Source organism: Mycteria americana, chromosome 12 (genome assembly GCF_035582795.1).
Source record: "Mycteria americana isolate JAX WOST 10 ecotype Jacksonville Zoo and Gardens chromosome 12, USCA_MyAme_1.0, whole genome shotgun sequence".
Taxonomy (NCBI): Eukaryota; Metazoa; Chordata; class Aves; order Ciconiiformes; family Ciconiidae; genus Mycteria; species Mycteria americana.
This window is the reverse complement of record NC_134376.1, coordinates 19,918,223-19,945,581: the sequence shown is the minus strand read 5'-3', so window position 1 is coordinate 19,945,581 and position 27,359 is coordinate 19,918,223. Positions and strand designations below refer to the sequence as shown.

General features: G+C 42.2%; 2 protein-coding genes across 6 annotated transcripts in view; one reads left to right on the top strand and one right to left on the bottom strand.

The window, feature by feature from the left end:
* The window catches only part of TMEM204 (transmembrane protein 204), a 203,080-nt gene that overhangs the window by 29,542 nt on the left and 146,179 nt on the right, over positions 1–27,359 (bottom strand). The gene's annotated exons all lie outside the window — the stretch shown is intronic.
* Positions 11,128–23,378, top strand: LOC142416232 (lysosomal dipeptide transporter MFSD1-like). Of its 5 annotated transcripts, none has more exons than XM_075515505.1 (13): positions 11,128–11,259; positions 11,496–11,596; positions 13,623–13,747; positions 13,844–13,899; positions 14,702–14,788; positions 15,270–15,428; positions 16,963–17,078; positions 17,976–18,076; positions 20,004–20,115; positions 20,744–20,881; positions 21,443–21,582; positions 21,751–21,862; positions 22,161–23,378. In XM_075515505.1, the coding sequence occupies exons 1-13, from the start codon at positions 11,238–11,240 to the stop codon at positions 22,275–22,277; spliced, it is 1,386 nt and encodes a 461-aa protein (XP_075371620.1). In that variant the 5' UTR covers positions 11,128–11,237; the 3' UTR covers positions 22,278–23,378. The 5 variants fall into 5 exon arrangements, with proteins under 5 accessions (XP_075371620.1, XP_075371619.1, XP_075371623.1 ...); XM_075515504.1 differs by having other exon boundaries at positions 14,645–14,788; XM_075515506.1 differs by lacking the exon at positions 11,128–11,259 and adding an exon at positions 12,998–13,052 and having other exon boundaries at positions 14,645–14,788.

Below are 27,359 nucleotides of genomic sequence, written 5' to 3'. Positions count from 1 at the left end.
AAACTAAACAGAGATTAAGGTGGATGAAATTCTCATCACCTAAACAGGGTCATTTTTTTGTCATTAATAGTAAATAAGGTAGCATCTAAAACTCCAAGTACAAGCCACAACAGCAGCATACTAAACGCTAGGCAAACAAAGGCAGTAAGGTAAAAAATGGTCCCGTTCAGAACAATCTTGTTATCTAGGAAAAAAAAGTAGAAAAAAGTCTTGCAAAAACATGGGCAATTGGGAATTTTCCCATACAACAAATGAAAACTAAATACTAAGGCAGTCAGTTGTACATAGCAGCATAGGTATGGGCATATTCGACCGCACCTCGAATACTGTGTTCAGTGTTGGGCCCCTCATTACAAGAGAGACATTGAGGGGCTGGAGCGTGTCCAGAGAAGGGCAACGAAGCTGGGGAAGGGTTTGGAGCACAAGGCTGATGGGGAGCGGCTGAGGGAAGTGGGATTGTTCAGCCTGGAGAAAAGGAGGCTCAAGGGAGACCTTATCGCTCTCTACAACTGCCTGAAAGGAGGCTGTAGTGAGGTGGGAGTTGGTCTCTTCTCCCAAGTGATAGGACAAGAGGAAATGGCCTCAAGTTGCACCAGGGGAGGCTTAGATTGGATATTAGGAAAAATTTCTTCACCAAAGGGTTGTCAAGCATTGAAACAGGCTGCCCAGGGAAGTGGTTGAGTCACCATCCCTGGAGGTATTTAAAAGACATGTAGATGTGGTGCTTAGGGACATGGTGTAGTGGTGGACTTGGCAGTGTTAGGTTAATGGTTGGACTCGATCTTAAGGGTCTTTGCCAACCTAAATGATTCTATGATTCTATGATTCTATATCCTGCAAACAGAAGTAATACAGAACTGAGTGGGATTACAGTGATATGTGTATTAATGATATATGTAAGAAATATCTGTCTTTGGTATGTGTGAGTCCACAGATCCACAGCAACAGTAACTCCCATTTTACAAAGGTCTTACACCTTCTTGTGAATATTGTCTCTGGTTTAGAGATGGAAGAAACTGAGGCAGAAGCGTTAAATGGATCACATAGGGAAGGACTGCTAGAGCTGGGATTAGAGCAAATGAGCTTTTGAGGGCTAAATGCAGATCTGGAGTCTGCATTTGATCTGTGTTTTCATCTTTCTACAGCAGTGTGAAGCACCGCCATGGCCGACAGTCTGCCTTGGTGCACTGGCACTTCCTGACTGTAATAGAGTTATCAAGGTAAGGGAAATGCCAAAAGGATTGTACTTGGATAGGGACCAGCTATTCCCTTCTGCAGCACAGCTACAGAAAACCACTGCAGGCAAACCTCAGAGCAGTCAGCCAGATCTCGGGCTCAGCTGATCTTAGGCTGTGGAGTTCAAGTAGGAAGGCAGCAGAAAGCCATCTTCTCTGTACTGAGCCCAACCTGGCAGGATAAAGAAATGAGAGGCTGATTTGTGAAAAGGCTCCCAACATACACATTTGATTTAGAGCTCTTGAAGAAGAGTGTAATTCCAAAGTCATCATTAGCAATGACCCTAAAAGCTTCATATTACACAAAGGGAAAGAACTTTAAACCTATCCAGAAAGCATAATTGCAATGGGAATATCACATCTCATCGGTAATTAACAGTTTTAAGTTTTATGACTGTTTCATGCTATGTTATGTCATTATAGCTAACTATATTGCTAGTACACTATAGATTCATTGCATGACAGCTTTTAGAGACAGCTGCATTTATAGCAAAAAACCTGTTTGTCTCCCAAAAAAGGAGAACTGACAGAGAAAGAACAGAAGAGAAGAGAACAGAACAGAACAGAACAGAAGAGAACAGAAGAGAATAGGATAGGATAGGATAGGATAGGATAGGATAGGATAGGATAGGATAGGATAGTAGTTCACTTGGAAGGGACCTACAATGATTGAGTCTGAGGTGTAATTAGTTAGGGGATGGATCACCAATAAATCATGAGGCATCTGAATGGAACAGTCAGATTTTCAAATGTTCTCCACACAGAGCAGGTCCAGTCGAGTGCAGCGGATGCAATGGGTGTATACATATAAGCAACAAATGTGAACGCAAAAAATACCACTGAAAAATTTAAAACTCAAAAAGTTGACCAACATGTTGGGCCTTGATTCACACTGTCTTGCATGGGAAACTATACAAACAAAAAGTTGCACTGTCATTCACAACAAAAATAGCATGCCAGCAAACTCAATTGCATGCTTGATTAAATGCTTGATTGCATTTAAAATATTATGAATAAAATTTTACAAGATCAGGTAAAAAGAGAGAGAAACAAGGCAGGTAAAGGGTGAGAGAAGGCTTATTTGCTAATTTATTTTGATTCATTCCTCATTACATCAAACTTCCAATTTCATGTAATCTAAAGGGTGTGTAAAAAACATTTATAAAGTTTTCTGGTGGTTTGCCCACACGCATACAAAACTATAACAATGGGAGTGACATGAATTAAAACACACTAAATTGCATAGCCTGATGAGTTCATGGTATTACCCACACTTCTGGACTGTAATCTCAAAAGGTCCAGCAGGCATCCCTGAGGTGAGGTGATCTGAGCTTACATTCTCCTTTCTACAAAAGGCAGCTTGTTCAAGTCCTATGATGTTGTTAAAGTTCCTACTGAAAAAGATGAGTGATTGCCTTAAGTTAAATTATACATTCAAATACACTCCTGTGTTTATAAATCCATAGATAATTTAAAGTCTAGAGATGAGTCAAGAAACTGCAGAAATGCTAGGTGCTGCCACATGTGACAAAGAGTTAAAATTACCACTTCAAAATGAAAGTTGTCAAGGAAAAATATTTGCTTATTCTATCCCTCTTGGTTTTTTATTGCACCTAGCATAGGAACTTATATATGATTCAAATTGTCATTTGCTTAGCACTAACAATATGCTAAAAACTAATTGCTCTCTAGATATGACTGCAAGGTCCCTTTCCTAAAGAGTTACTTTTCCAAGCAGATAATATAAAGGCAACACACAAGGAATGACAAATGGATAGAAACACTGAGACTAAGCAAGTAAAATCAGGATTGTTTTTTAATAACCATGTGATCCCAAATTAGCCTTTTTTTTTTCCTTTGGACAGCTGGAACTTTGCCGTGTGAAAGAATAAACATTTTTAGGTTTTTATCTTGATGGCATACGGCCAAGGGAAATATTAAATTGTTTTTAGTGGCTAGAATTTACCTTCAAATAATAATCAGCTGAAATCCAAGGTGTTAAGTTGTTTCTGCGGAAAATTATGGCATCGTAGTACCAATATGACAGTTGTGGCAGTGGTAGGAGTTCTGTAAACCAGACCTTCTTTACAAGTGATTATTCTTGTTTAAAAATACCTGTACAGCAGAAACTACTTGTGCTTCCTTTCTATAAGACAGTATCTGGAGAGTTGACTGGCAAAATTTAGCTGCAGGAATGGGATCGTATAAAACCTTTTTAAAGAGGTTTATTGCTGTCTAGCATAAGAACTCTTTAATGGTATTCCTTTTAAGTTTAAAAGGAACGCTTGATTTGGCTTCAAATAACTTAATGAAGTTCCATAAGCATTCTAAAGACAATGCTTATGGAAGACCACTGAAAACCCTATATAACAAGAGCAACTGATGCACATATAGCTCATCTCCCACTACAGAAGCTTCTTCCATATTTGTTAAGGTCAGGAGAAAAATATTCTGGTAGTTTTACAAAACCTCATTCACCCAGTAATTGCTGAACTGTGCTAATGACTTGTGCTTTGTCCAGAGATTGTATGCTACAGAGATATTCAGCCTTCATTTTTAAATAGACAATCTACCATATCTCTTGGAAATCCTTAGCGGTATTTCCAGCTTTAAATCTTTTATCTTTAGTTTCAGCCACGGGATCTTAATTTACCTTCTACAAGACTCAGGAGCTGTCTTGAATCAGACGTCTTTCCTTAGCAGGTACTTACAGACCACGAACCCTCCTATTTCTGTTTGTCCAATTCTCTTCTGACTGAAGAAAACTGTGTGTAGTTTTCTACATTATTACACAGAGTTTCTATTAATTAAATGGACTGTAAAAAAAAGGTAGATAAAACTACATATTGGATACCTTCACAACCATGAAATTTTTGTATAGACTAGCTGTGTACATCTACTCACCCTACTAAGCACTCCATCATTGTTTTGCAAATAATACTCTCAAAATTTAACTAACTGCTTTGATGTAGCACTTTGCTTTCTGTAACCAATGGAGAAACAGGCGCACCAGTTCATCCTCCCTAATCTTTAAAATTTCTTCCGTAGTGTAAATGGCACTAGTATAAATATGCACAACAAACAACAAAAAAAAGCATTTTCAATCAAGGAGCAGTAGGCAGGATTGTGCAAATACCAAACAAGATCTCAGACAGTTGCTAGGGGCCATGTAATGTGATCCATTCCCCATCCGAGCCTAATGGCTAATCAAGGAGGCATTTTGAAGGTTCTGGCAGAAGTGTAACCAGAACCTTAGTCTTCAGAGGATGGTGGAGGGAAGAGGAGGAAGTCAGACCTTGTAGGAAAGCACAGGACAGTTTGAGTTTTGTTTAGTGTTCATAAAACATTAGTAAAGACAACTTCTATTCTGAGTTAAATCCCTAAGATCTGCAAACACGGATTTCTGCATCCCTGAAGGCAAGTCCCCTTCTTTTTTGTACTCTATTTTATTTGAGTTCTTTAAAGAATGTGAGAAAGCACTGTGATTCTGTCTTTGAAATGCTTCAAGTAATTATATTTTTGACAATATTTTGATTAAAACACAGATTTATAAAATCTGACATAATTTTCTTCCCATCTGCTGGTTTGCTAAATTTTAAAGTGCACTACTCATTGCTGTGATGATATAGTTCAGCAACAGAAAAGTTGCTTTCTCCTCTACCTCTCTTCAGTGCACTTCAGAAGCATTTTCTGGACACAGTTTTAAAAATGGCATCTTTGCCTAAAGCAAATTTTTACATGATTCTCCAAAGTTAGCATGTACCCAGTTATTAGGTATCTTTTGATCTGTCACAATAAACTGCTCAACTTGTGCACTAAATAACTTGTCCCCAGTACATACAGCTGAAGTTCACTTGAGAGCTCTGCAATACATGAGGAAATGATATGCAAATGGTATAGTATTTCCTTAAGATGGTATTGTGCTAATTACCAAACCACTGATTGCAGTGGTGATCTGCCCGAAGGATCTGTAGGATCAGAGTTCCATCTTCCATCTTTGTATTTTATCAATTCTCATAGAATCATAGAATCATTTAGGTTGGAAAAGACCTTTAAGATCATTGAGTCCAACTGTATTCTCATTGCTTTATTATTGATATCCAAGTGTGCTTTTCAGGGGAGATGATAGTTACATTCACGGTGAATATTAACACCAAAAATGCATGCAAAGTGAAAGTTCAGGGTTGGTTTTTCTTTTACTAACTTCCATGTGGACTTTGTTATTTTTTTCTTGCATATTAAATCAATGAGTAGACTTCGAACTGAAGGCACAAAAGATTTCCTGAATGAGGCCAGGATGTCCTGGCCTGCTGATCTCAGACATTTTACTCCCAGCCCTAAAAAGTACAGAGAGGATAAAAAAAACCCCAAACCCCAAGCAAGCTACATTATATGAAAACCACGGCCACTGCAAGTAAGGAAAATTGGAAAAATGGAAAATTAAGAAAGAGTAAAAGTGTAGTAAAATGTGCTGAAGCTCATGATGTTTTCAGAAACACTGGCTGCTGTTAAATGTTTTATAGTAGCCCTTCTGCACCTGATATCCTTCCATGCCAGTGAGAGACAGAGAAAAACATGAAAGGAGTAGGATGGGAGATATCAAATGTCAGTTTTGACACATATATTCTGTACCAGCATGCTGCTTTCCTCTGGTGTCCTGGACCTTATCCTGAGCCCCACTTTTACTCCTGTGCTTTCAGCTGACAAACTGCAGGTGCAGGGACAAGCCTGGCTAGGGACAATCTTTTCAAGCAGAAAGGGGCAGCTGCACAACACCTTAGTGCCTGGAAGATTTACATCAACTCCCCCATTTCTTTCCATTTGCTTTTTATAAAGTAGGAGAGAGACTCTTGCAGAGCCTCTAGAAACCTAAGCTACATTTAAAAGAGACCTTCAGTACAAAATTAAGGTCACAGACAGATGCTCAGATATGGCAGTAAGGGATGCAGTACAAGTACTGAAAGAGTCGGGTTGCCTTTATTAGCGGTTCAGCAAAGAGGGAAAATTCAGCCTCTGTGACAAGGGCAAAGAATATAATTAACTAACAGGACTCCTTAGTTTAGTGCCATATTAAATCCATGGTGGGTTTTAAGGTCTGTCCTGAACCCGTGGGAGGGATGGCTTCTACGCTAGCTGGAATGAACATTGGCAAATGGAGCAGTAATGCCAGGGAAGGTTACATTATTAATTATTTTAAAGAGCTCTCTTGCAACAGCAGGACAGAAAAAAAAGAATAGCTCATCCCTCAGACCCCACAGTAAGCAAACACACACAGGTGTGGGTCTTCCTGCCATTGTAAACCCCCCTCCTCCCCACTGCTCACCCCGTGCATTGGGGATTTTCCTCCTCTCCAGCCACTCAGCCTCGGTGGGGTGAGCAACACACATCATCTGGTGAGGGAGCCTCCGACAGCATCAGCAGCAAAAAGACGTTTCAGAGCTTGGCAGCAGAACAACCTCTGGGGACCCAGTGAGCCTGAGAGAAGACACTGGCTGGTCAGTAAGAAAAATACACAGTCATGAGAAGGATATGGCAAAATGTGTTAAATGTTTACATATTAATGCTCCTGTTTCCTCTGTTTTCAGAATACGCAATTCATTGCAAAATTAAGTATAACACCTGACAAATTAAAATCACTTGCCTGCCTGAAAACATTGTAATTACTACGGCTATACTTTTACCTGACTGTTTATGACTGAAGAGATAACAAAAAATACAGTATCTTTTCAAAAAGATTTAACACAACTTGTCACAAAACCAATTTCGCTGTTTTCTCTCATGTAAGGCAATGACTTGGAAACAGAATGCAAATAATGACACATGCTTTAATAAGTTAAGCATTAAACTCAAAGGGCTGTCCCACAATACTTGAGGAGTCCCTGAGACTGAGATCTTGGTGATGAAAAACCCAGATAAACAAGAGGAAACATATACCAGAAGAGACTGCCTGTTTTAAGATAGAAAATTGAAGCTATAACATCAAAAAACTGGCACAAGAACTTCAAGGGCAGGAGAAGGACTTGATACTATCAGTAAGCTTTCTGTAAAACTGAATTACAATTATCTGTGTAGGTTTTTATGAGAGGACTAAAACCACGACTTCTGAGAGCTTCAGGAAATAACAAAAACTCTGCAGTTTTGGAATAAATTTACAGTTGAGGCACAATGTTATAATGATATATTTATGGATGCACAGGTGTAGGAACCAGGTAATGGTTCAAATAAAAATCAGAATGACTGCACACCTACAAATTCAAGTTAAAATGAATGGAATTTGACAGAATATAAAGACCTAATAGGCAGGAGACAATATTAAAATCATGGATATACTTACAAGGTAGAACCCAAGGCAAACCTTGAGTCAACCAGCTACCCACAACCATGCTCCAGACCTTACAAAGCCATCATGGATCCTCTACATTAAAGGTTTTGTTCAAGGATAGTCTCCATAGGTTGTGTTCATAATCTCCATCTTACTTGTCAGCTACCTGATTTTTCTTATCAAATATTAATTCTCTTCCTTGAAGCAGTAATGGAAAAAAGACCTCTCCTCTGACTGAACTGGTCTGGTTCTTGCCCCATAAGTGTTGTGAGTAGATGAGGTTTCTGACACACTGCTACTTCTGCAGTTTTAAATTTTTGGATCTTCCTACTCCATTTGCGACATACGTCCACACCTCTTCTACTTCTTACTGGATAGAAGATGGAAATAACAACAGTCTTCAGGTTCAGTGTTCCCAAATTATTTCTGGATCATAGATTTTTAATTGGTCATGTCTATTAGTTCTGAGTCTCTTCTAGGAAGCTCTGAGCAACAGCAGAGACACCAGAGCTGCTGACGTGGAGATTCAGCAGGAAAGTATTTCACCTGGCCATGCTCAGGAAGTTATCTTTAACTGACAAGACATCTAAAGTATTTTTATGCCTGTCCCTTTCCTCCCTAAAGACAGCCTAAAGGTTCTTCTAGACATGCAGTAACCTGAGTCTGGACAAACATTCATGCCACCATTCCAAATCCCTCACAAGTATTTGACCTCACCATCGCTAGTCCTATATACTAATTCTTACTAAGGGCTCATGATTCAAACACACTTCCAATCTCTACTCCACATCCTTTATGAGCTGGAGCTAAAAGGGGGAAAAAAAGAGTAAAATTCAAAAGGTGAATTAATTCTAATGCATGAAATTAATATAGCCTGTTAGCCAAAGATTGAAAGGAGGGAGGGGAAAATATTTCATATATGTGGAAAATATATAGTATCTATTTCCATATATATAACATGGAATATTATGAAATATATATGTATTGCCATATATACACACATACATATATACAGAAAATATTTCATATGTGTGTGTATATATATATGGAAAACAACTCTTCTGAGGGAGAAAATTGGAAGTGTGTGAGCAGACTCACTATGCAAAGGAATCCAATATCTTCAACCTATTATTTACATAGCAGGATGCTGATATGTATTTTTCATTTCCATCCCTTTGGCACCACAGTAAATTTTGTCCAGCATATTAGTATTTTTCATAAGCAATGTGATTGCTTATGAAACAGGTTCCTGAAGTGTGATCCAAACACCACTAGTGGCACAAACACATCTTAGAAGTGCTACAAAGCTTTGTACAGAACGGGAACCTGCTGCTGCTCCCAGCAGTATTGGTACACACCCCCACCGCTGCTAGTAATGGTTATAGCCTGACAAGAAATCTGAGAATCTGTGGGCTATAGTACCCTGCACATATGTATTACTCCAAACCTGGAATCTTAGATTCATTCTTTGACTTTAAAAAATAGTGCTGTCACAGTATATTGATAGCTGAAAAGGCTCTCCCAGATGCCATTTTAACAAAACTTGCCAGCAGGCATCCTTCATGAAGACATAAATCAGAAATGAAATGAGGGGCAGCACTGTTAGAAAGAACTGGACCTGGGAGCATTTCATAGCTTTTGTAAGGAAGCACCTAGAATCAAACCCCAGCTAGTTTCCTGAAAACCTGCAAATCGTTAGGAAAGCTCTAACCCTAGTTTTCAAATCAATCATACACACAATTGTATATGTTTTATACATACACACACACATTTTTGTATACATACACTTATATATACACACATACACATGTATATATAAATGTTACTGTTATCCAGACATTTTTATTTTCGCTAAATGCCTCTATAAAACATTTTTATTTGGCCAAAAGAGTTCCTTTCAGGAGCTGGTTTTTAGTGTACTGGGTTTACCTGGGAAGGAGTTTATTTTCTTTATAGCAGCTGATACAGTGCTGTGCTTCAGGCTGGTGAGGAAAACAATGTTGGTAACACAACCATGTTTTAGCTGACCAAAGAGATGCTCCATGCCAGGTAGCATCATGTTCAGCAAGAAAGCTGGGGGGGAGTTTTTTCCAAAGTAACTGTTGCTTGGGGGCCAGGTGGGCATCGGTCTGTTGATGGTGAGCAATTGCTTGTGCATCACTTGGTGGGTTTCCCACAAGGTGGGAAAACCTTGGGGTTTTTTTCCCCTTCACTTATTAAGCTGTCTGTATCTCAACCCACAAGGCTTTCTGGTTTTTTTCCTCACTTTTGCCCTTCTGATTCTCTCCCCCATCCCACCAGGGAAAGTGAGTGAGCAGCTGGGTGGGGGCTCACCTGCTCATCAGGATGAGCCCACCAAAGCTAGGTAAGGATGACATGGATCAGCAACATGAACCATCCTCTGCACATAAGGTAATGATGCTGTTTCAGCGTTCTCCACACCTGCAGCCCACGGAAGTGAGAAATCATAGCATAGGATAAAATAAAAAACTGCTACATGGCAGCACAAGTGATGGCTAAAATGACAGCATTTATAAAAATAGACTTTAAGGATATCTTGTAGTCTGACTCTGTTCACAAGTGAGATGCTCCTAAAACTGTTAGTCATTGAACTATTTTCAGTACATGCCACTGTTGAAAAACTTTTGTTTAACATCGCATTGGCTACCTGAATAAACTTTGTCTTAGTGCACATATAACATGAGCACAGAGAACATTTTGTGGCACGTGTCCAGGTTGCTCAAGGTTATTTTTTCATCCTGTACCTGTTCTCTGATGTGTGTGTACCTTTGACCCACTGACACAGGAGCGGGAAGAAACTTCTGGATTCCCAAGTCCTGCTGCTTGCTGTGAAGGACAGCCACGCCACATAGCCTTACTCATGTACTTAGCAAGCTCTGTTTTAAAATCAGGTAAGGCGCTGGCCCTCACTGTTGCTGCTGCAAGGCTTGTCTTATTTGATGGCTCTTTGTGCCTTGTTTGGGTGGAAAATATTCTTCAAACAGGGTGAGAAATATACTTACCCTTTCAATCATATAGGGGTTTTGAGGTTTGGGGGTTTTGTGTGGGTTTTTTGTCTTCTTCTTTCCTTCTTTTTCTTCTTTTCATTACCAGGACCCTGCTCTTGTGATAACTAGAAACCTCTAATTTATGCTTGGCTGGTTTCTATCTATCTGTTCTTGTGCAGTATCTCCTGCTAGCTTAAATAACTGCTCTCTTTCCGTGTTTCTTACATGAGACGCTTCTATTAATACAACCTAAAAGATAGGCCTTTTTTCCCCCAGAACATCGCATTTTGACTCCTCTTTGGTTTATGAGGCCTTACAAACCAGTTTCTTCTGTGCTGCTGTTCCCTAGTCAGCTATTCCCCATCCTGTATTTACCCATTTGATGTCTTCCTTTTACGTACACTAGTTTTAATTCTCTTTACTAAATTGCCTCTGTTTAACGGAGGATAAGTCCTCCAGTTTATCACGCTGCTTTTCAAATCAGATCCTTTCCCTTCAGACGCCTTTCAACCCCCTCCAGCCCTGGCTCAACCCAGAGGGGCAGGCCGCGGCTCCGGGGAGCGGCCCAGGCCTCCGCGGGCCCAGGCCTCTGCTGTGGGCGGCCGGCGGGGGGCTGGGCCCGAGGCGGGGCCGGCGCAGCGGCCGCGGCCGGAGGGAGGCGCGGGCTGAGGCATGGCGGTGGCGGCGGAGCGGGGTGAGCGCCGGCGGGGCGGGGGGGAGGCACGGCCGGGGGGGCGCGGGCCCCGCAGGCGGCGGTGGGTCTGGACCCCGTCCCACCGTCGCCTGCGGGGCCCGCAGCCCCGGGCCCGGCTGGGCCCGCCTGGCCGAGCCGCAGCGTGGGGGCTCGGCGGGGCCTGCGGGAGGGCAGGGCCGTGCCGCGAGGTGAAGGGTGTGAGGTGAGGGGTGAGGTGGGTCCTCTCTGCCCCGCAGCCTCCTACAGGTTCGTGGTGCTCCTCTTCAACTGCCTCCTCACCTTCGGCTCCTACTTCTGCTTCGACATCCCCAGCGTCCTGCAGGAGCAGTTCCAGGGGGTAAGTGCTGGGTGTTCGTCTGGGCCGCGGCCAGCAGCGGGGCGGGCAAGAAAAGGCAGAACCAGCAAAACGGAGGCCTTTGTCGCCGGTAGAGCTTCAAAACCTTTTCTTATGGTGTCAGTGTAGGAGTCGTGTTCCCAGGTCTGTTCCAGACGCTGGGGGTGAGGGGTTATTACTGGCATATTTGCTGTGAAGAAGATGCATGAAGCCAGGACAAGCCGTGAGGGGTTTGAGTTCTCACTACTGCCTGGAGAACTGGAAATCCAAAACCTGCCCCTGCTCAATGATTCTCAGCTCTCCGTCCAAATGACTGTTTGCTGCACTAATGAAGTTCAGAGTTAGAATGGCGTTCACACCACTCTGCGCATGGAAGATACATAGAATTGACCCTTATTACCTACACTGGACTGGAAGACTAGCGATGTTGGAGACAGGAGACTAGAAAAGACTTTCTGGGTCTTCAGATCCAAACCTCCTGATACTGCAGGTATCACATCACGCATTTGTTTGCTACCTGAAAGACAGAGCCATGCAGGGAGATCACAGGAGGACTCTGTCATGTAAAAACTAGTTGTATTCTCAAATGCTAGAAAATTTTGTTGTTCAGGGTTCAGACTGATATCCCAGCTGACTTCTGGGATTTCTCCAGGGATGCTGGAGTCCCAAAGTTCTTAACTGAATTTCTGAATACCTGACAGAAATTCTTACTTGAGTCATGTATCTGTCATTGTTGCATTTGTTTCATGTTTTTTGAGAGATTATTTTAATCATGTGTGCCATCTGCTGGTAGATTAGTATGTGTAGGCTGAGAGTCGCTGTCCTGTTCTTTGTCTGCTTCAATAGCAAGGGCAAAAATATACATAGCTTGCATCTAACTCTTTTTTTTTTAAATGCAGTTAATCCATAACATTCAGACAGTGAATTCCAGGCTAAATTGGGTCAGTTTGTCATTGCAAACAGGAGTAAAAGAAGAAAAAATAGGTCAGTATTTATTCCTTGATCCTCCACAACTTCTGTAGGTCTGTGGGAGAAGAGTCAGTTATTTATTTATGGAGTAAAGGAAAGGTTATGTCATATTTTGTTACCTAGGTAACTTTATAGGGTAGTGAAACCAAGCCATATTTTTCTGTGTTAGGTACTGTGCAAACAGTGTTTTTATCTGTTGACACTCTCACCATATTTTTACTCTGGCGAATTTAGCCTCTACCTGCCTTACACAAGTGGTATACGGATAGCTGGAGCATCTAAGTCCAGTGCTTGCAGTGAAAACACTTTATTCTAGAGAACTGTTTCCCCACAGCCTCGGACATTTCTACTATGGCAGATCTGAGCGGTTTGTAAATATGATGGCTATATAAAAATCATGTGGTTAAAATCACGCTTTCCTTGTGCTTATTCAAGACATTAAGCTTGTGCCTACTGGTGCGGAAGACCTAGCGTCCATTTCCTAATGCAGGTAAATTTTTAGTGGTTGGAAGATTAGGGTTTTTTTCCTTAACATATGGTGTTGAGGAGATGTTGCTTTTCAGTAGCAAAACCAACATTATTAAATCATGCTAGGACTATCAGTTCCCTACTGTTCAGCAAATGCTTTATAGCTGTGAATTAATATGGACTACTGCTAAGTTTCATATTTACACGCTGCTTAAGACTTTATTGTATGTAATGAGGAGTCAGATCAAGCTGAACTATAGCCAAGAAACTAAGGGATCAAATAAACCTCATGGTGCAGTCTCCTGGCTTTTCTTTTGGACTGAAATGTCTATAAAAGTGCTGAGCCCGTGCCGCTACTGCCACAGAAGGGGAAAGGGAAGACGTGACGTGCCAATGGCCAGTCATTTCTCATTTGGCAAGGGCTGGCTTCCTGGGAGAAGACGCAAGTCCTCTAACTGCTGGTCGTGGAAGTGGGAACCAAGTAGGAGAAATAGAAATCTAGTAGGCAAGAACTTAACTTCATTTTTAAAAGAATGCATGGGTTTTCATCTGTGTCTGCTGCCTAACACAGGCTCTGTGACTTGTTATGCAGAACTTGACCTGCCCCAATGGAACCCATCATAACAGCACCGGGCATAATAGCACGCTGGACTGTGTTGAAGGCTTGGGAATGACACCTGCGCAATACAACTTGCTGTACGCAATCTATGCTTGGACGTAAGTCACTTCTCTCTTGCTTTGGGGGAGCGGGGTAGTTTGCTAGTTGCTTCCCAGCAGCAAGACACAAATGTTTCTGTTCTTGTTTTCTCCTAGAAATGCAGTAGTGGTTATTCTGGCTGGATTCCTGATTGATAAACTAGGAAATCGCTGTAAGTTCTGAGGATTGATTGATTTATTCTTGTACTGAAGTGGGATTTCAGGCTGTTCTTTCAGTGCAAAGGGATGATCAAAGGTTCCACTTCAGTAAGATCACAGAGGGATGGGAGAGGAGGTACAGCCCAGTGTGCGGAGTGTGTGATGGTTAGTTGAGCAGCTCCATGAAGGCACCTGAGACGTTTTCATCCTTTGACCACTGACTTACCTGAATTTACACAGCAGTGCAGTAAACGTGCTTTCTTCGGACATGCATGTAACAGGGAATGGTGTTAGCTGTTTTCGATGGGACAAACTGATAAAGTAGTGTTCTGTTCCCTGCTCTGACATTTGTTCTGGCATGTGCCGTAATCTAAGACACAGCAGTCCCGGCAAATGCAGTTTGCTCTGTCTCTGTATCACAGAGGTAAATGTCTTACAGATGAGGAGACAGAGATTGCTTGCTCTAGGCCATAGTCTGTAGTGGAGCTCAGGACAGGAACAGGGACTCTATAGACTTCAGAGTTCTCTGCCTGACTTATTCTGCCTCTCTAACCTTCCACCATCATTATTTTGAGGATTCCCAGGTAATTTTATAAAAAGACCAGTCTTTACAAAATTAAAATAATGAGGGTAAACTGATGGAGGCCTACAGGTTTACTGGCATGTTTTGAGGTTGCTCTTCTGCTTTTTGACAAATGCTTTTGTCTTGATCTCAGCACATCTGTTGAGGTTTGTGTATTTTTTTTTGTTTGTTTCTAGTTGGTGTCTTTGTTTTCTCTCTTCTGACTGTGCTGGGATCATCAATCTTTGCTCTAGGCTCACATTTCAAGGGGTCGCCATACCTCCTACCAATGATGCTAACAGGAAGACTGCTCTTTGGCTCTGGGAATGGGTCACTTACTAGTAAGGAATTCACATTCTTAATTACGCCTCAGCAGAGGGTCATGATACACTTTTATTTTGCCTCCCAGACCCTTGTCCTACCAGTCAGCTCTACCTGCTCTGCACCAGGAACCTATGTTGCTAACAGCAGAACACTGCTCCTTAAAGGGTTGCATGGATTTAATGTGTGCTGAAATGTTTAAAAGTCTTCCCCTCTGACAAGTTTGTCCTTTTCCCAAGGGTGGGGACGGACATGTGATTGCCGTGCCTTTGGGGTTATTTTTGCTTGCCTTATTTGAGGGATAAGTTCACCTCCCATGTCCCAGCATGATTTAGTACGTTTTAAAATGGACTGCGAAGTTGACATGTACTACCTCCACTTGGGATGTGTAGCGGTCTCTTACCCCAGCTCAAGCACTGTAGTTTGAGAGGCTGTGTTTGTTGGTTTTGTGCAATGCTCTTGGCCAAGTCTGTTCAAGAGAGGATTTTTGTCTTCTCCAAGTTGTGCAGAATCGTATCACAGCCTTCTGGTTCAAGGGGAAAGAACTGGCACTGGCATTTGGACTGACTCTGTCTTTCTCCCGTCTTGGGAGTGTCCTCAACTTCTTCTTCACCCAGCAGTTTGAGGCAAAATTTGGAATGCAGTGGACACTCTGGGGAGGTGAGTTTCTTTGGTGCTTTGGCCTTTTGTTTTCTACACCTGAGGCTAGCCTGTTTCGTCCAGTTATGAAAAGAACCTGAAAGAGATAGTGAAGTTAGCAGGAGGAGGCACATTATTTTCCAGTTTTTCCTGTTGCTTTCTGTATGCAATGGAGTGGTGTTTTTCTTCACTGATGCCTGAAAACCCTCTCAAAAGCTGTACTGTCAGCCTGACAATTTTGTCTGCAGTTTTCTTGAGATATTTTAACATCTACAGTCCCAGGTAGTCAGTACTTGATGTAGGTTTACTCCCATGGAATGGAAAATTCAGAGTGAAACAAAAGAGGAATCTAATGTGTGTGTTCTGTATCTTAGCTAGCAGAACATGCTGGTTCTGTAGGAGTATCTGTATTGGTCTCAGCATAAGACGCCTTGCATGTAAACTGATCAAAACTCTAGGTTTAAATTGCTGTGAGAAGCAGAATCTGAATTACATGTTGCTTAGTGTGAATCTGTTCTAGGGCTCATATCTTCAGAAGATTTGAGTTTCTGTCCTCTCTTTGGTACAGTGAGATGGGATTTGTCTCTAGTGGACTGGATGATCTGTTTCACTGTGCAGTTAAGTAGTGGCACTCAGGTACTCTGGTGTGCTGGAATGGTGATGGTAGGGAGACCTGCCTCGGCATCCTTTGTGTACAGACTCAGTGATTATAGGAAGGTGTTATTTCCCAAACAACAAAACAGTATGGGCCATCACCCATGGAAAAGAGGATGCATATGTGAGATAAATCTCTTGCAGAAATTGAAACCCGTTGCTCTCCTCTGATTCCAGCTCTCAGAGAAGAAACTGGGCTGGGCATGGTGTGTTGCATCCCTTCTCTTACTGACACTATTAGTTTTGTGCTCAGGCAGCATTTGCAAGCACAGCACAGACAAAGTGTGTATGCGTCACAGAGATTGTTTTGGCTCTTTGGAAAACAAAACGGATACACATCTCTTTCTGAGAGAAGGATGTCTGCAGCAGATGCCCATTGTCAAACTTGCTTCTGGCATACCCAGCATGATCAGACTCACTTCTCTGGTGCTGAGTGTGCTAACAGGTCAGATTGCTGTGGTAACGGCAGTAGGTCACATAAAGGAAAGAGGTATAACTTGGCTTCCAGTACCAGCCCGTGTGTGATACCTCTCCTGCTCATGGGACCATGGAAGTTTCTTAAGGTCTGGCTTGGTTTAACCTTGGGTTTGTTATGCACAGGCCTGCTGCAGTTTAGAAGGCATTCTGGCCATAGTCCAACAAAGTGGCTGTCTTTAGAGGTGGGTGGGGCTTTAGCTTCACTGGCCTCAGGCAGTTCTGCTGCGCATTGGAAGCTTAGCTCAAGGACTCTGACACGGTGGTCAGTGGTAAATGGTCCTATTATATGGCTGCAGTAGGGAAGGCTGTTAATGTTAACAGAAGCTGGGAGTAGGAGTCATAGAGAATTCTGCGTATTACATGGTTTTGTCATTTAGCTCTCTCCACACTGAGGAATTTCTAACACCTCTTGTGTCTTTTCTAGGTACCCTGCTCTGCGTGCTTGGTTTTGTTTCAGCCCTCACAGTCAGTGTACTAGATAAAGTGGGCATGAAGCAACTGGGCTTGGATGGGGTTATCCAGCAAGAATCCAAAAAAGTGGTAAGTGGTGCACAGACAGCTTTTCCATCTCAGTCTTGAAAGCCTGGGGTGCATGAGCATTGCTTTTGCAGTGCAGGGAAGCCTGCAGTAGTAAGAGCTGGTCCTGGCCAGAAGAGGGCATTAACACTACCTGGCTAAATCTTGCAGAGTAGTTCTTCAGGTATGTCTGAGGGTATTGCATCTGCAAGCCAACAAAGTCTAAATTTTCTGTTTAGAGCCTATGCATTTGCAGCTTTCCAGGGAGCTGAGTTAGCACTCTGAACGGCATTACTTTTCTGAGCCAGTTACTTCTTGACTGTAGGTGGCTCAGAAGAGGATTTTGTGCATAAAACTAGATAGTAGCCTCTCTCTGGGACTGCTTACTGGCTCACAGGATCCGTAATACAAAACAGCTAATCTGGTCAGTACTGAACTATCTTTTGCCAGCCCTTATCTTCCATTCCTCCTTGCATTCTTCTGTCTAGTAACAAGCGTTACAGGCAATAGGTTGCAATTTTTATGGCACTTGAATCTATTAGCTTCCTTCTTATGACAGTATTCTTACTGGTTTCTGTATCTCGGTGTTGTGACTCCTGTTTATACTGTATCTTTTCGCTGTGCTTCACTTAAGGTTTTGCAGTAGAGCCTGCTTAGAATAGTCTCTTGCAGTCATAACCTTTATAAAAATAAGAATAAAGCTTTTTTTTGTTTTCTTTACTGAAGAGTGTTAAGGAAGGAATGCTTTGGAGACAGCACATGCCAAATTTCACTTAGAGGTACATGAGCTGCCTTTCAATTCCCTTTTATCTGCTGTTACTTCTTAAACTTTTTGTGACCTTCAATGGCTTGCAGGAGGTGGCATAAGTGTGAAGCCAAAGACTATTTCCTGGTGAGTGAGGGCACATCTTATCTTTGCAGCGCATTCAGGACATCCGGCGGCTTCCCCTTCGCTACTGGCTCCTGGTCCTCACCATCATGTTCTTCTACAATGGAGTCTTCCCCTTTGTGGCAGACGCCAGGTATTGCTCTATGGCTGTAGTCCCACTGACTGATACAAGCCTATCAGAGCCTTGCAGGCCCTCAATTTTTAGTTGACTGGGAAATATGGGGTAATATGCTTGTTCCTTCCACTCATGAAACACAGAGAAACATGTCTTTAACACCTAGTTAAAGAATATGAGGGTTCTTTGACCTTTCTTTCCCTTCAAAGGCCACAGAGGCTTCTGAAGGAAAGTAGAAATAACTTAAAGGGAAATTATTCATCCAGTATTTAAAGCTTGGAACACTGCTAAAGGAGGATCAGAAGGATTTGGAAGAAGGGGAAGAAATACATTGTTTAAAAAATAGCCCGTAGACATTTCACCTTTGTGATTGATAGTCCAAGAAAGTGGCTGTCTTTTGAGCTGGGTGGGGTGTTAGCTTCATAGGCCTGGGGCAGTTCTGTCCTGCAGTTCCTGCATGTTGTCTGCTGTGACTGGAACAAAGCTAAGCTTGCAGCAGCCTGGGTTTGTAAGTGAGGAAGCCTTTGCATCCCAGTGCAAGGCTTGCAGACTTCCTTTTTTATGCCTTCATTTGCTTAAAACAAAGAAGCAACCTGCCCGACTAAATTGGGACTCCTGCTTCTGTCCTGTGGCTCTGCCACAGACTTGTCATTTTGCTGCTTTTTTCCTGTTTGTGGATGATCACATAATGATCACTTCTATCACATAATGAGTATGAACCTTTATATTAGCAAAGGCCTGTGGTAAGAAAAAGAAAATCATTTTGGTAGTATTTCATTAGTGATGTATAGTAAGCCACTGTGAAATCGGGAGTGAAGAATTGTCATCAACATTGTCATAACAAATGTACAAGTGACCTCTTATTAAAATAAAGACATTCAAGATGGCAAGGATCGTCAAGGCCTTGATGAGATGGGCTTTCTATCAGTTGCCCTCTCATTTTAATTGAAAACAGTGTGATCACACAGAATCCTCATTTCTGCAATTCTCCCTGCAGAATTTTTTTTTGCTCCCTGTGGAGCAAAAGTTCAGGCACCAAGAGTCATGTTTCAGACATCTTTTCTGGCAAAAAATGCTATGTTGCTTCCCAGTCGGAAAAATAATGGTCCCAAGGCCACTGCTCTTTGGCAAATTCTGTTGCAGTAAATCTTCAGGGAACAGTGTCTTGTTTCATACTTTGCTGACAGCACAGGCTCATTACTAATGGTAAGCAGCCATGCAAGTAGCCAAACCAGGTTTAAGTAGCTACAAGATCTCTAAATAAACTAGTCTTTCTAAGCTGTTACAACTGTATGACTATAAATTCTGTGAAGAATTTGAGTAAGTTTTAATGCCATTTTTGTGTATCCCTAACAAAGGTGAAAGGCTGACTTCTGACAATGAAAACAAAACTTGGTTTGTATGTTTTCTGCTTTAACCAGAAGTCTCCTTAAAGATGCCAAAGGGGAATTCCTAGTACTTCTAAAATGCAGGTCTTCAATTTAAATGCTGATCTTTGCTGCTGGATTATTTTAAAATATTTTTCCTGCCCCTCAGCATTCTCAGCCTTGGATTGATAATGCTTTCTGCCTCTTCAAAGAGAATGTAAAAAATCCATCCATATGTTTTGGACAGGTGACAGCAAATTCCTGCTTGTGAGCTGTGCTGATGTAATTGAACATATGCCCAACTTTAACCTGCAGTTTTACTCTGCACTTGCAGAAGCATCTTGAAAGTGGCCATTTAAGCTACCAGCTTCTCTATGGTGTGCACCAATTAAAAAAAAAAAAACCACTAACAAAGGCTTGGCACTACAAACCAGATGGAATCAAACTTGTTTGCAAGTCCTCTCATTAAAACCCTTCCTGTCCATATGTTTGTGCTCAGACTCACTTTCTGTCATAATAACCAGATCGAGAATCCTAATTATGTAATTTCCCCCTCCCCCCTTTCATTTTATTTTTAGCAAGTTTATCCAGGACAAATATTCTGGTTACAGTCAGCAGGCAGCCGCTTATATTGCTGGGGCAGTGTACGACAGCTCCCTTGTTCTCTCTGCAGCAGTTGGCATATTAATTGTGAGTACCCAAAACCAGAAGTTGCTTGCTGATAACTTTTTCCTAATTTTTTGAAATGTCTTTGTTACAACCCTCTGAACCAGAATTTAGCCTGTTGTTGCTGAACAAGCAGTCCTTTAATTCTTGCAAACTACAAGATGCACTTTAGTCTGAATTAAAATACAAGAAATAATGTTAACCTGTTTTTCCCTCTGTCCCTTAATTGTGCTATGGTAGCATCAAACCATGGCAAATGGCTGTATGTTTTGAGAAGTCTTGAGAGTGGAACAGAAGGGATCACGATAAGCTTTGCAAGTAGATGGGAAAGGACAACCTGCATGTAATCAGTCCCTGTTTTGTCAAACTCTTCCTTCCCTTATTTCCATAATTGTCAGGGTGTGTTTTTCCACCCCCTTTATTACAATTTCATATGAATACTGGACACTGATTCTCTGGCAAGTGTTTCGGTCTCTGTTCAGGAGTACGCAAGAGGAACTAGTAATAGCTAGTCTGCTACAACGTCAACAACTAGGAAATGACATGTTACTGCCACTCATGCCAGCCCACTTTGCGCAGCCACTCATGTCACTAGGATCAGTGGGAAGCGACGATCCCTTGTAAGAGGCCTTCTGTTTGTTTCCTGTACCAGGACTACGTTGGACTGAGAGGCATCTTTGCTGTTGGCTGTGCTGCATTGACTCTGCCAGTCTTCGCTCTCCTGGCATTTACGTTTGTTCCTCCATTAGTCTCTACTATCTGGTTGGGGATTACTTACTCCTTTGCTGCTGTAAGTTCACAACCCCGCTGCTGTAGTTGAGTGTTTTGTGGCTGTGCTTCTACATCCTGGATGGCATGTGTCACTGCCCTTGTGTCCTGAGGAGCAGGTTTAGCAGCCACAGTTTGAAGTCATTGGCTCCCCAATCCTGAAGACTTTGGTTAGTAACAAATAACCCCAAAGAATCAACATGGAGCAAAACACGAAGCAGAGTAAGGGACCATTTGATATAGTATGAAGCATGAATTTGTCTATGCTTTTCTTAGTGCTTTTTTACCTGGAATGTAACACCTGAATCTCCTTTGAGTCTTACGAGCTAAACCATCAGGTCTAACTCCCCTGCAGACATCTGGAGTCAGGTTATTCCAGTTTCAGATAACATGTGTTGTCTGTGCTGCTTGAAAAGGATGGGGAACAGTCTAGAACCAGCCAATAGGCTGGGAGGGATAAATACTAGATTTTTTGAAGAGAAAGTATAAATGCTTATTTAGTGGGAATAATTCATTTTTAAACCAATGACCATCTAACATGTTTAAATAAGGCTTTAATTCCTCTTCTCATTACTCCTACCAGGCTAGTATGTGGCCATCCATACCTCTTGTGGTCCCCCAAGCAACTTTGGGGACAGCTATGGGGCTTGCAACTTCTGTGCAGATGATTGGAGTTGGTCTTTCAAATCTGATTGTTGGACACATTCTAGGAACAAAGTCCAGGTGAGAATGCTTTTTTGTTTTTTTTCAGGCAGGGACATCAGCAGTGCTTTAGTGGAGCTGTGTGAACAGAAATCAGTGTCTTTGTGACCTGATGCTGCAAGGAACTATAGAGATGCCTTAAATATCTTCAAGTGACTAGTTGTTCCATCCTGTTTTGGTCTTTTCTAGTGAATTAAAGATCCCTTTGTGGCGCTGGCAGCAGATGATGATCTTTATGTTGGCAAACACTGTTGCATGCATTGTTGCCTCTGTTAGCCTCAATGTTGTGGACAAGAAACAGGTAAGTGTGATAAAAGGTGAAGAATAGCCTTGCATCACCAAGTTGCTTTTATTGATGTAGTAGCTGTTAGGTGTGTATATAAGTAATTCCCCCAACATAGAAACGGGACTGCATAAAAAGAGAATCATCTCCTAAAATATTGATGCAGTGCATAGTAGTCTTACCTAGTATCAAGCTATTTGGCAGCTGTATTTTTTTGCAAGAGGGGCGGGGAAGGGCCAGGACACAGCTGTAGCAATATATGTGTACAGGAAGAACAGTATCCTTTTTGTCACTAATTGCTTCTTTGAATTTCTAGAGTGGGACACTGAACAGAACAAGAAAGGGAGCACCTGTGGAGCAGGAGGACAGAGAGCCTGCAGATGCAGCACCGCTCCTTGATGATGAAACGGGAAATGAAGGCTCTGTCAGCTGAACCTTTGCAGTGTGAGAACAATGACAGCTGCCAGACAAAGCACTGATCAATTCTGTTTGATAGTGGATTTTTAGCCTGTGTGTTTTAAACATCTTTAAAGGGAATCTTGAAGGGAATTGTCTACAGAAAGGGAATATTTCCACTTTCTTATGCCTGCCACACAAATGAAAGGTGTCTGCTGTATGGTTCTTAGGCATTCTCCAACATACAGAAACCTGCATGGGGCACTTTAAGAACTACACTACAGTAAGTGAAACTAACCTAGCTGAAGCTTGTTCATAAGCTGTTAGATACTTGCTTTTCACTCTTGCATCAAAACTGCCCACATAAGGTGTGCCTGCCTGGTCCACTGCTGTTTCTCCATCACAAGAATCCTGTACATCAGCACTTGCTAATCCACATACCTTGGTAGGCCTGCTGTTTCAGTTATTGCTCTAGACTAGCATGCATCTTTCACACATTACATATCCATGCAAGTGACACCATCATTATAATTCAGTCTCCTGCCCAAAGAAATCAAATTGATTACCTTTTGTGTACAAGCCTAGCTTAGTTGCTTATTACCTTATTAGAAATGCTTCTGTAAGCTGTGCCTATTCATTTGCCTTCAAAAGCATAAAAGGTTTTGATCCGAAGTTCTGTCCTTTAAACCAGGGTGCTCTTACTCATGAATGCTAGAGGCTTATTTTGCTCAGCCAACTGCCCTTTTCACTATGCAGAATGCTAACAAACACTCACGCAGTGTTTACAGAAGCACAAAGGATGCTTTAAGAATGAAGTAAACTTTAACATAGCCAAGTACAAGGAATGCTGAAGTGAGCAACTTATGTAAATTATTACAAATTCTTACAAGAAAGAGCAGCTCTGCTCAAGTTGCATTTAATGTAAACACTAGTAGACTGAAAACAATTTAGGCACTGACAGCATCCAGTAAAGTCACATTTTAATTAGTTGTCACAGAAGACAAATCCACCCATCAAAGCAAAGTTTTCTTAAACTGATTTACTGAAGAGAATGTGTTCAGAGAGCAATATCTTCTACGTTTTAAGTTACACTGTGAATTCATTTCACACCACAGACAATTAAAGGATTTCCCTGTTGGAGTCTGGTGCAGCAGAAATTTGGGGGTGGGGTGAGAAGTCACAGAACTGCAAAATCACAGACTCCTGTAGTTTGGCAGTGACCTGAGATCATCTAGTCCAACACCCCCTGCTCAGGTGGGGTCAGCTGGAGCAGGTTGCCCAGGACGGTGTCCGGTCAGAGTTTGAGCACCTCCACAGATGGAGACTCTACAGCCTCGCTGGGTGACCTGTCGCAGTGTTTGACCGCCCTCACAGTGAAAAAGTGCTTCCTTGTGTGCAGATGGAATTTCACGTGGTTTAATTTGTGCCCATTGCCTCTTGTCCAGAGAAGAGTCTGGCTGCCTCTGGCTCCCTCATCCTCCCTCCCTGCAGGTACTGAAACACACTGATAAGATCTCTCTGAGCCATCTCTTCTCCAGGCTGAACAGCCCCAGCTCTCTCAGCCTCCTCTCCTATGAAAGATGCTCCAGTCCATTTACCACCTTTGTGGCCCATCACTGCACTCCCCAAGTCACATCTCTCTTGTACTAGGAAGCCCAAAACTGGACTCGGTACTCTGTGAGGCCTCACCAGTGTTTTCACTCAGCTGGTAAATTGGACTCCTCCTAGACTGTGGCTTAAAGTACATCCCTCAGCTTCCAGTCACTCTACTACTCTTCAGTGCCAAAATCCTGCAGTTGAATTTTTTCATAGTGGAAAAATCCCATGGTGAATTTCCAAATGCGATTATGAAAAACCACATGCAGCAGTACTATATACTCATGTTGAAGGCTTGCGTACAGAAGAAAGTATGTGTTCAACAGAGCTGACTTTTTGTGTCAATACTACCAACACCTGGCTTAAAAGCAGTGACTTCAGCCTGGCTGGCAGGAATCCATCAGCTTTCTCAGTTTATATACCATACGATGCTGCAGCTAAACTCCATGGGGCTGGTCCTGTAATGAGTGCTGGGATACCCACTGAAAGTCCCGTACTTGGTTCTTCACAGAAGAAGCTCAAAAGCCAGCCATTCCTGTTTGCCATCCCATAATCTACCTCCAAATTACCAGAAAAGAAACTTTACTCTTCTGTTCTGAAGGGTTGTGACATACTTTCCTTAAAATCTGCCACTGGTTAACAAGGTTCATGACAATGTAGCACTGGAAATCTCTCTGCCTACTCTACCAGGCTTCACAGTGAAACATTCCTGCATGTTTCCTACATTTGCCACCTAGAAGGAGAACTGTTGGCTACAGCAGTTTTTGTCGATACCATTGTACAAAGATCCCTGCACGTGCTTTTAAAAGCCCCTTCATATAATCTGAAGATGTGGGGAGATTCTAGTCACCTTCAAGTCTTGCACAAAGACCATCTTTAGGTTCACAGAATTCTACTAGAGCCTCTCACAGGCAAAGAGTTGTTCTTAAAAGACTGCTCATGTCTTTCAGCTCGGATTAATAAAGCTTGAAGCTGACTAACAACAGCCTTACAGAGGCAGAGAATGAGTCTTCCTGCAACAGTACCTGCTCATCTCCATTAGAGTTCATCAACAGCTTCCTGTTACTCCTGTTTAACTGCTTTTTTTCATTAATTACTCCACTGATGACAGGAAAGCCACCTTCACTTTGCCTGTCTTCCCAATTCTTGCTTGACACCTGCTGTTGAGATGCCAGGGCTTACTTCTGAGAAAATTTTTACAAAGTAATTGCATGGCTCTCTACTTTGTTTGAGCTTGTCATGAAAATGAAAGGGTGGCATTGACAGAGGTCAACATGCTGCAAGAAATGAAAAGAAACAATCAGCTGGTTTTGTTTGGTTTTTGCAGTGTTGCACTGATCATGTATACAGGCAACTGAAACCCCCCATCCCTCACCCTCTCCCTAGCTTTGGGCAGCCCTGGAAATGGTAAGCTCTTTTCAACAATATTTTTTGGCAGAACCTTCCTCTTGTGTAAGACGCAGTGGATTGCAACTCTTAAAATATAAACTATGAAACTTGGAAGTAGACTTTAGTTCAGGCAACTCACACAGAGGTGGATTTTTTTTTTTTGCTCAACGTGCCCCAGAGCACGCTCCTGGAAGCCAGAATGTTCAATGCTTTTACACAGTAGAGCACACGTTTACGTAAGTTTGTAGGAGGTGGCAGTGGACGAAAAGCCATCATCTTTATGAAGAAATTGGCACAACATTAAGTTCCTGGTTACTTCTGATAGACCTCTATGCTTCTGATACACTTTGGCACAGAGCTGTTTGTGGTTTTGGCTTAAGTGGCATATAGCATACACCCAGCAGTAGCGTGGGAGGGATAATCAAGAAGCCAAAGGCAGCATAGCTACTATTTAAAAATATATGTATATGTATGAGGGAAGAGGAAAGCAGTAGGGTAAGAGACCAGAATTAGAAGATAGCTGGAGCTAGAGAGGCTGATGGGTAAAGCAAATTACTGTGTTCTTGCTGGTTATGGCCAGCATTTTGACCTGCTTGAGGAAGAGGAGGTCCTGTTAACAATATAAGGAATTGCAGCTTGAAAGAAAGGGAAAGCCAGATTCAAAAGAGGATAGTCTTCATCATCCCCAGAAGCAAGATGAAACAAAATCATCAGGGCTGCAAATTTAGCACAATAATTAAAAACTGCTCTTTCTGCTCATTGCATTTTCAGAGGGGGGAGCAAGCAGCAGTTGGGCTAGCAGCCTGGACATCCAACTTAGTCTGCTGGCTGTGGGGGGTCTGCACATCAGTTCTTGGCTAGCAATAAATCCTTACCCTGTCTACTTCTTGCGCAGCTGATAACAAGTAATGACATAAATGGTTTACCACCTGCCAAAGTCTCTCTGTAATCCTGCCCTCTGTTACCAGCAGATAGCCTACACTCACAGAGGTCAGTATCCTTTTGCTTTCTCTAGTCTAGCATAGCCCAGCATCCTGGTTGTGACCCTACTTTATTCCTCCCTTTTGACATTCCTCCCCTTTTGACAACTGAGCACACTCCACACGTCGACAGGCAAGCATCAAACTTCACCATGCAATCACACAGGTAGCCAAGATACTTGGACGTCCACGCACCAGTGTGATCATATTGTATGTAAGAAACTGCGAGAATTTTTCAGGGAACGTACCACAAGCTAGTCATTTAGTGCTTAAATCATTGTCTCTACACAACACTACTTTACATATGTTCTCTTACTAAACAAGCCCTGAGAATGTACTTTAGATATTCCAAGTCTTATTAACCTCTATAAATCCTTCAAAAAAACCACAGTAATGCTACTTAAAACACTGACAGAGAGGACATTGATCTTCCTCATTAAGAGTGCAAAGTGGACGTTTATCAACAGTTATGCAGTGATGTAACAGAAGGACAATATCAGACAGTGCTTGCTTAAGAGGTGTTGCGTGGAAGCCAGCAGTCTTAATAGAGGAAAACATGCACTGATCTGGGTTGATGAGGTTCACAGGGGATCAGGAGGGATGACATATTGCAGCTGGGCTGCTCATTAGAACAGCATTCTCTTGGACTGGACAGGCATGGTGACATATTTAGGAACTAAGCAGCAGCTATGTTGTACACATGACTTAAGAAAGCATGCAAGTCATCCTTTAACCACTTTCCAAGCTAAGCTTACTATAACAGATACATCATTTTCCTTCCAAGACTGAAACAGTAACCTGGATAATATTCTATCCTAAGTGTTGAAACCACAAACCTTCTGTTTAGGGGCAAAACAATGAGGTAATTTATAGAGTTGCAAAGTGAAGCTATATTGTAGTCTACTAGTTGGCAGCACTTCAAAGGAAGGACAATCCTTTGTTGCTAACATGTTATCTATCAAGGATATTCACAAGTTCCCACACTAAGCAGATCCTACCCAAAGCACTGTGCATGCTTGAGAGAAGAGTTCTGAACTATAAATGGCAAAACTCTCAGTGCAAAATACAGAAGTCGCTGTAGAAACAAGTGCTGTCCAAGAGGCTCTGTAGGGCATTGCAATCTGTGAATTAAGGGATGAATGCAGCAGATTTAG

Coding starts and splice junctions, on each gene's coding strand:
- LOC142416232 (XM_075515504.1), top strand. CDS start 11,238: ATGGCGGTGGCGGCGGAGCGGG. Junction 11,597..13,622: donor TGCAGGAGCAGTTCCAGGGG/GTAAGTGCTGGG, acceptor CTTGTTATGCAG/AACTTGACCTGCCCCAATGG. Junction 18,077..20,003: donor CCCTTTGTGGCAGACGCCAG/GTATTGCTCTAT, acceptor TTTTATTTTTAG/CAAGTTTATCCAGGACAAAT.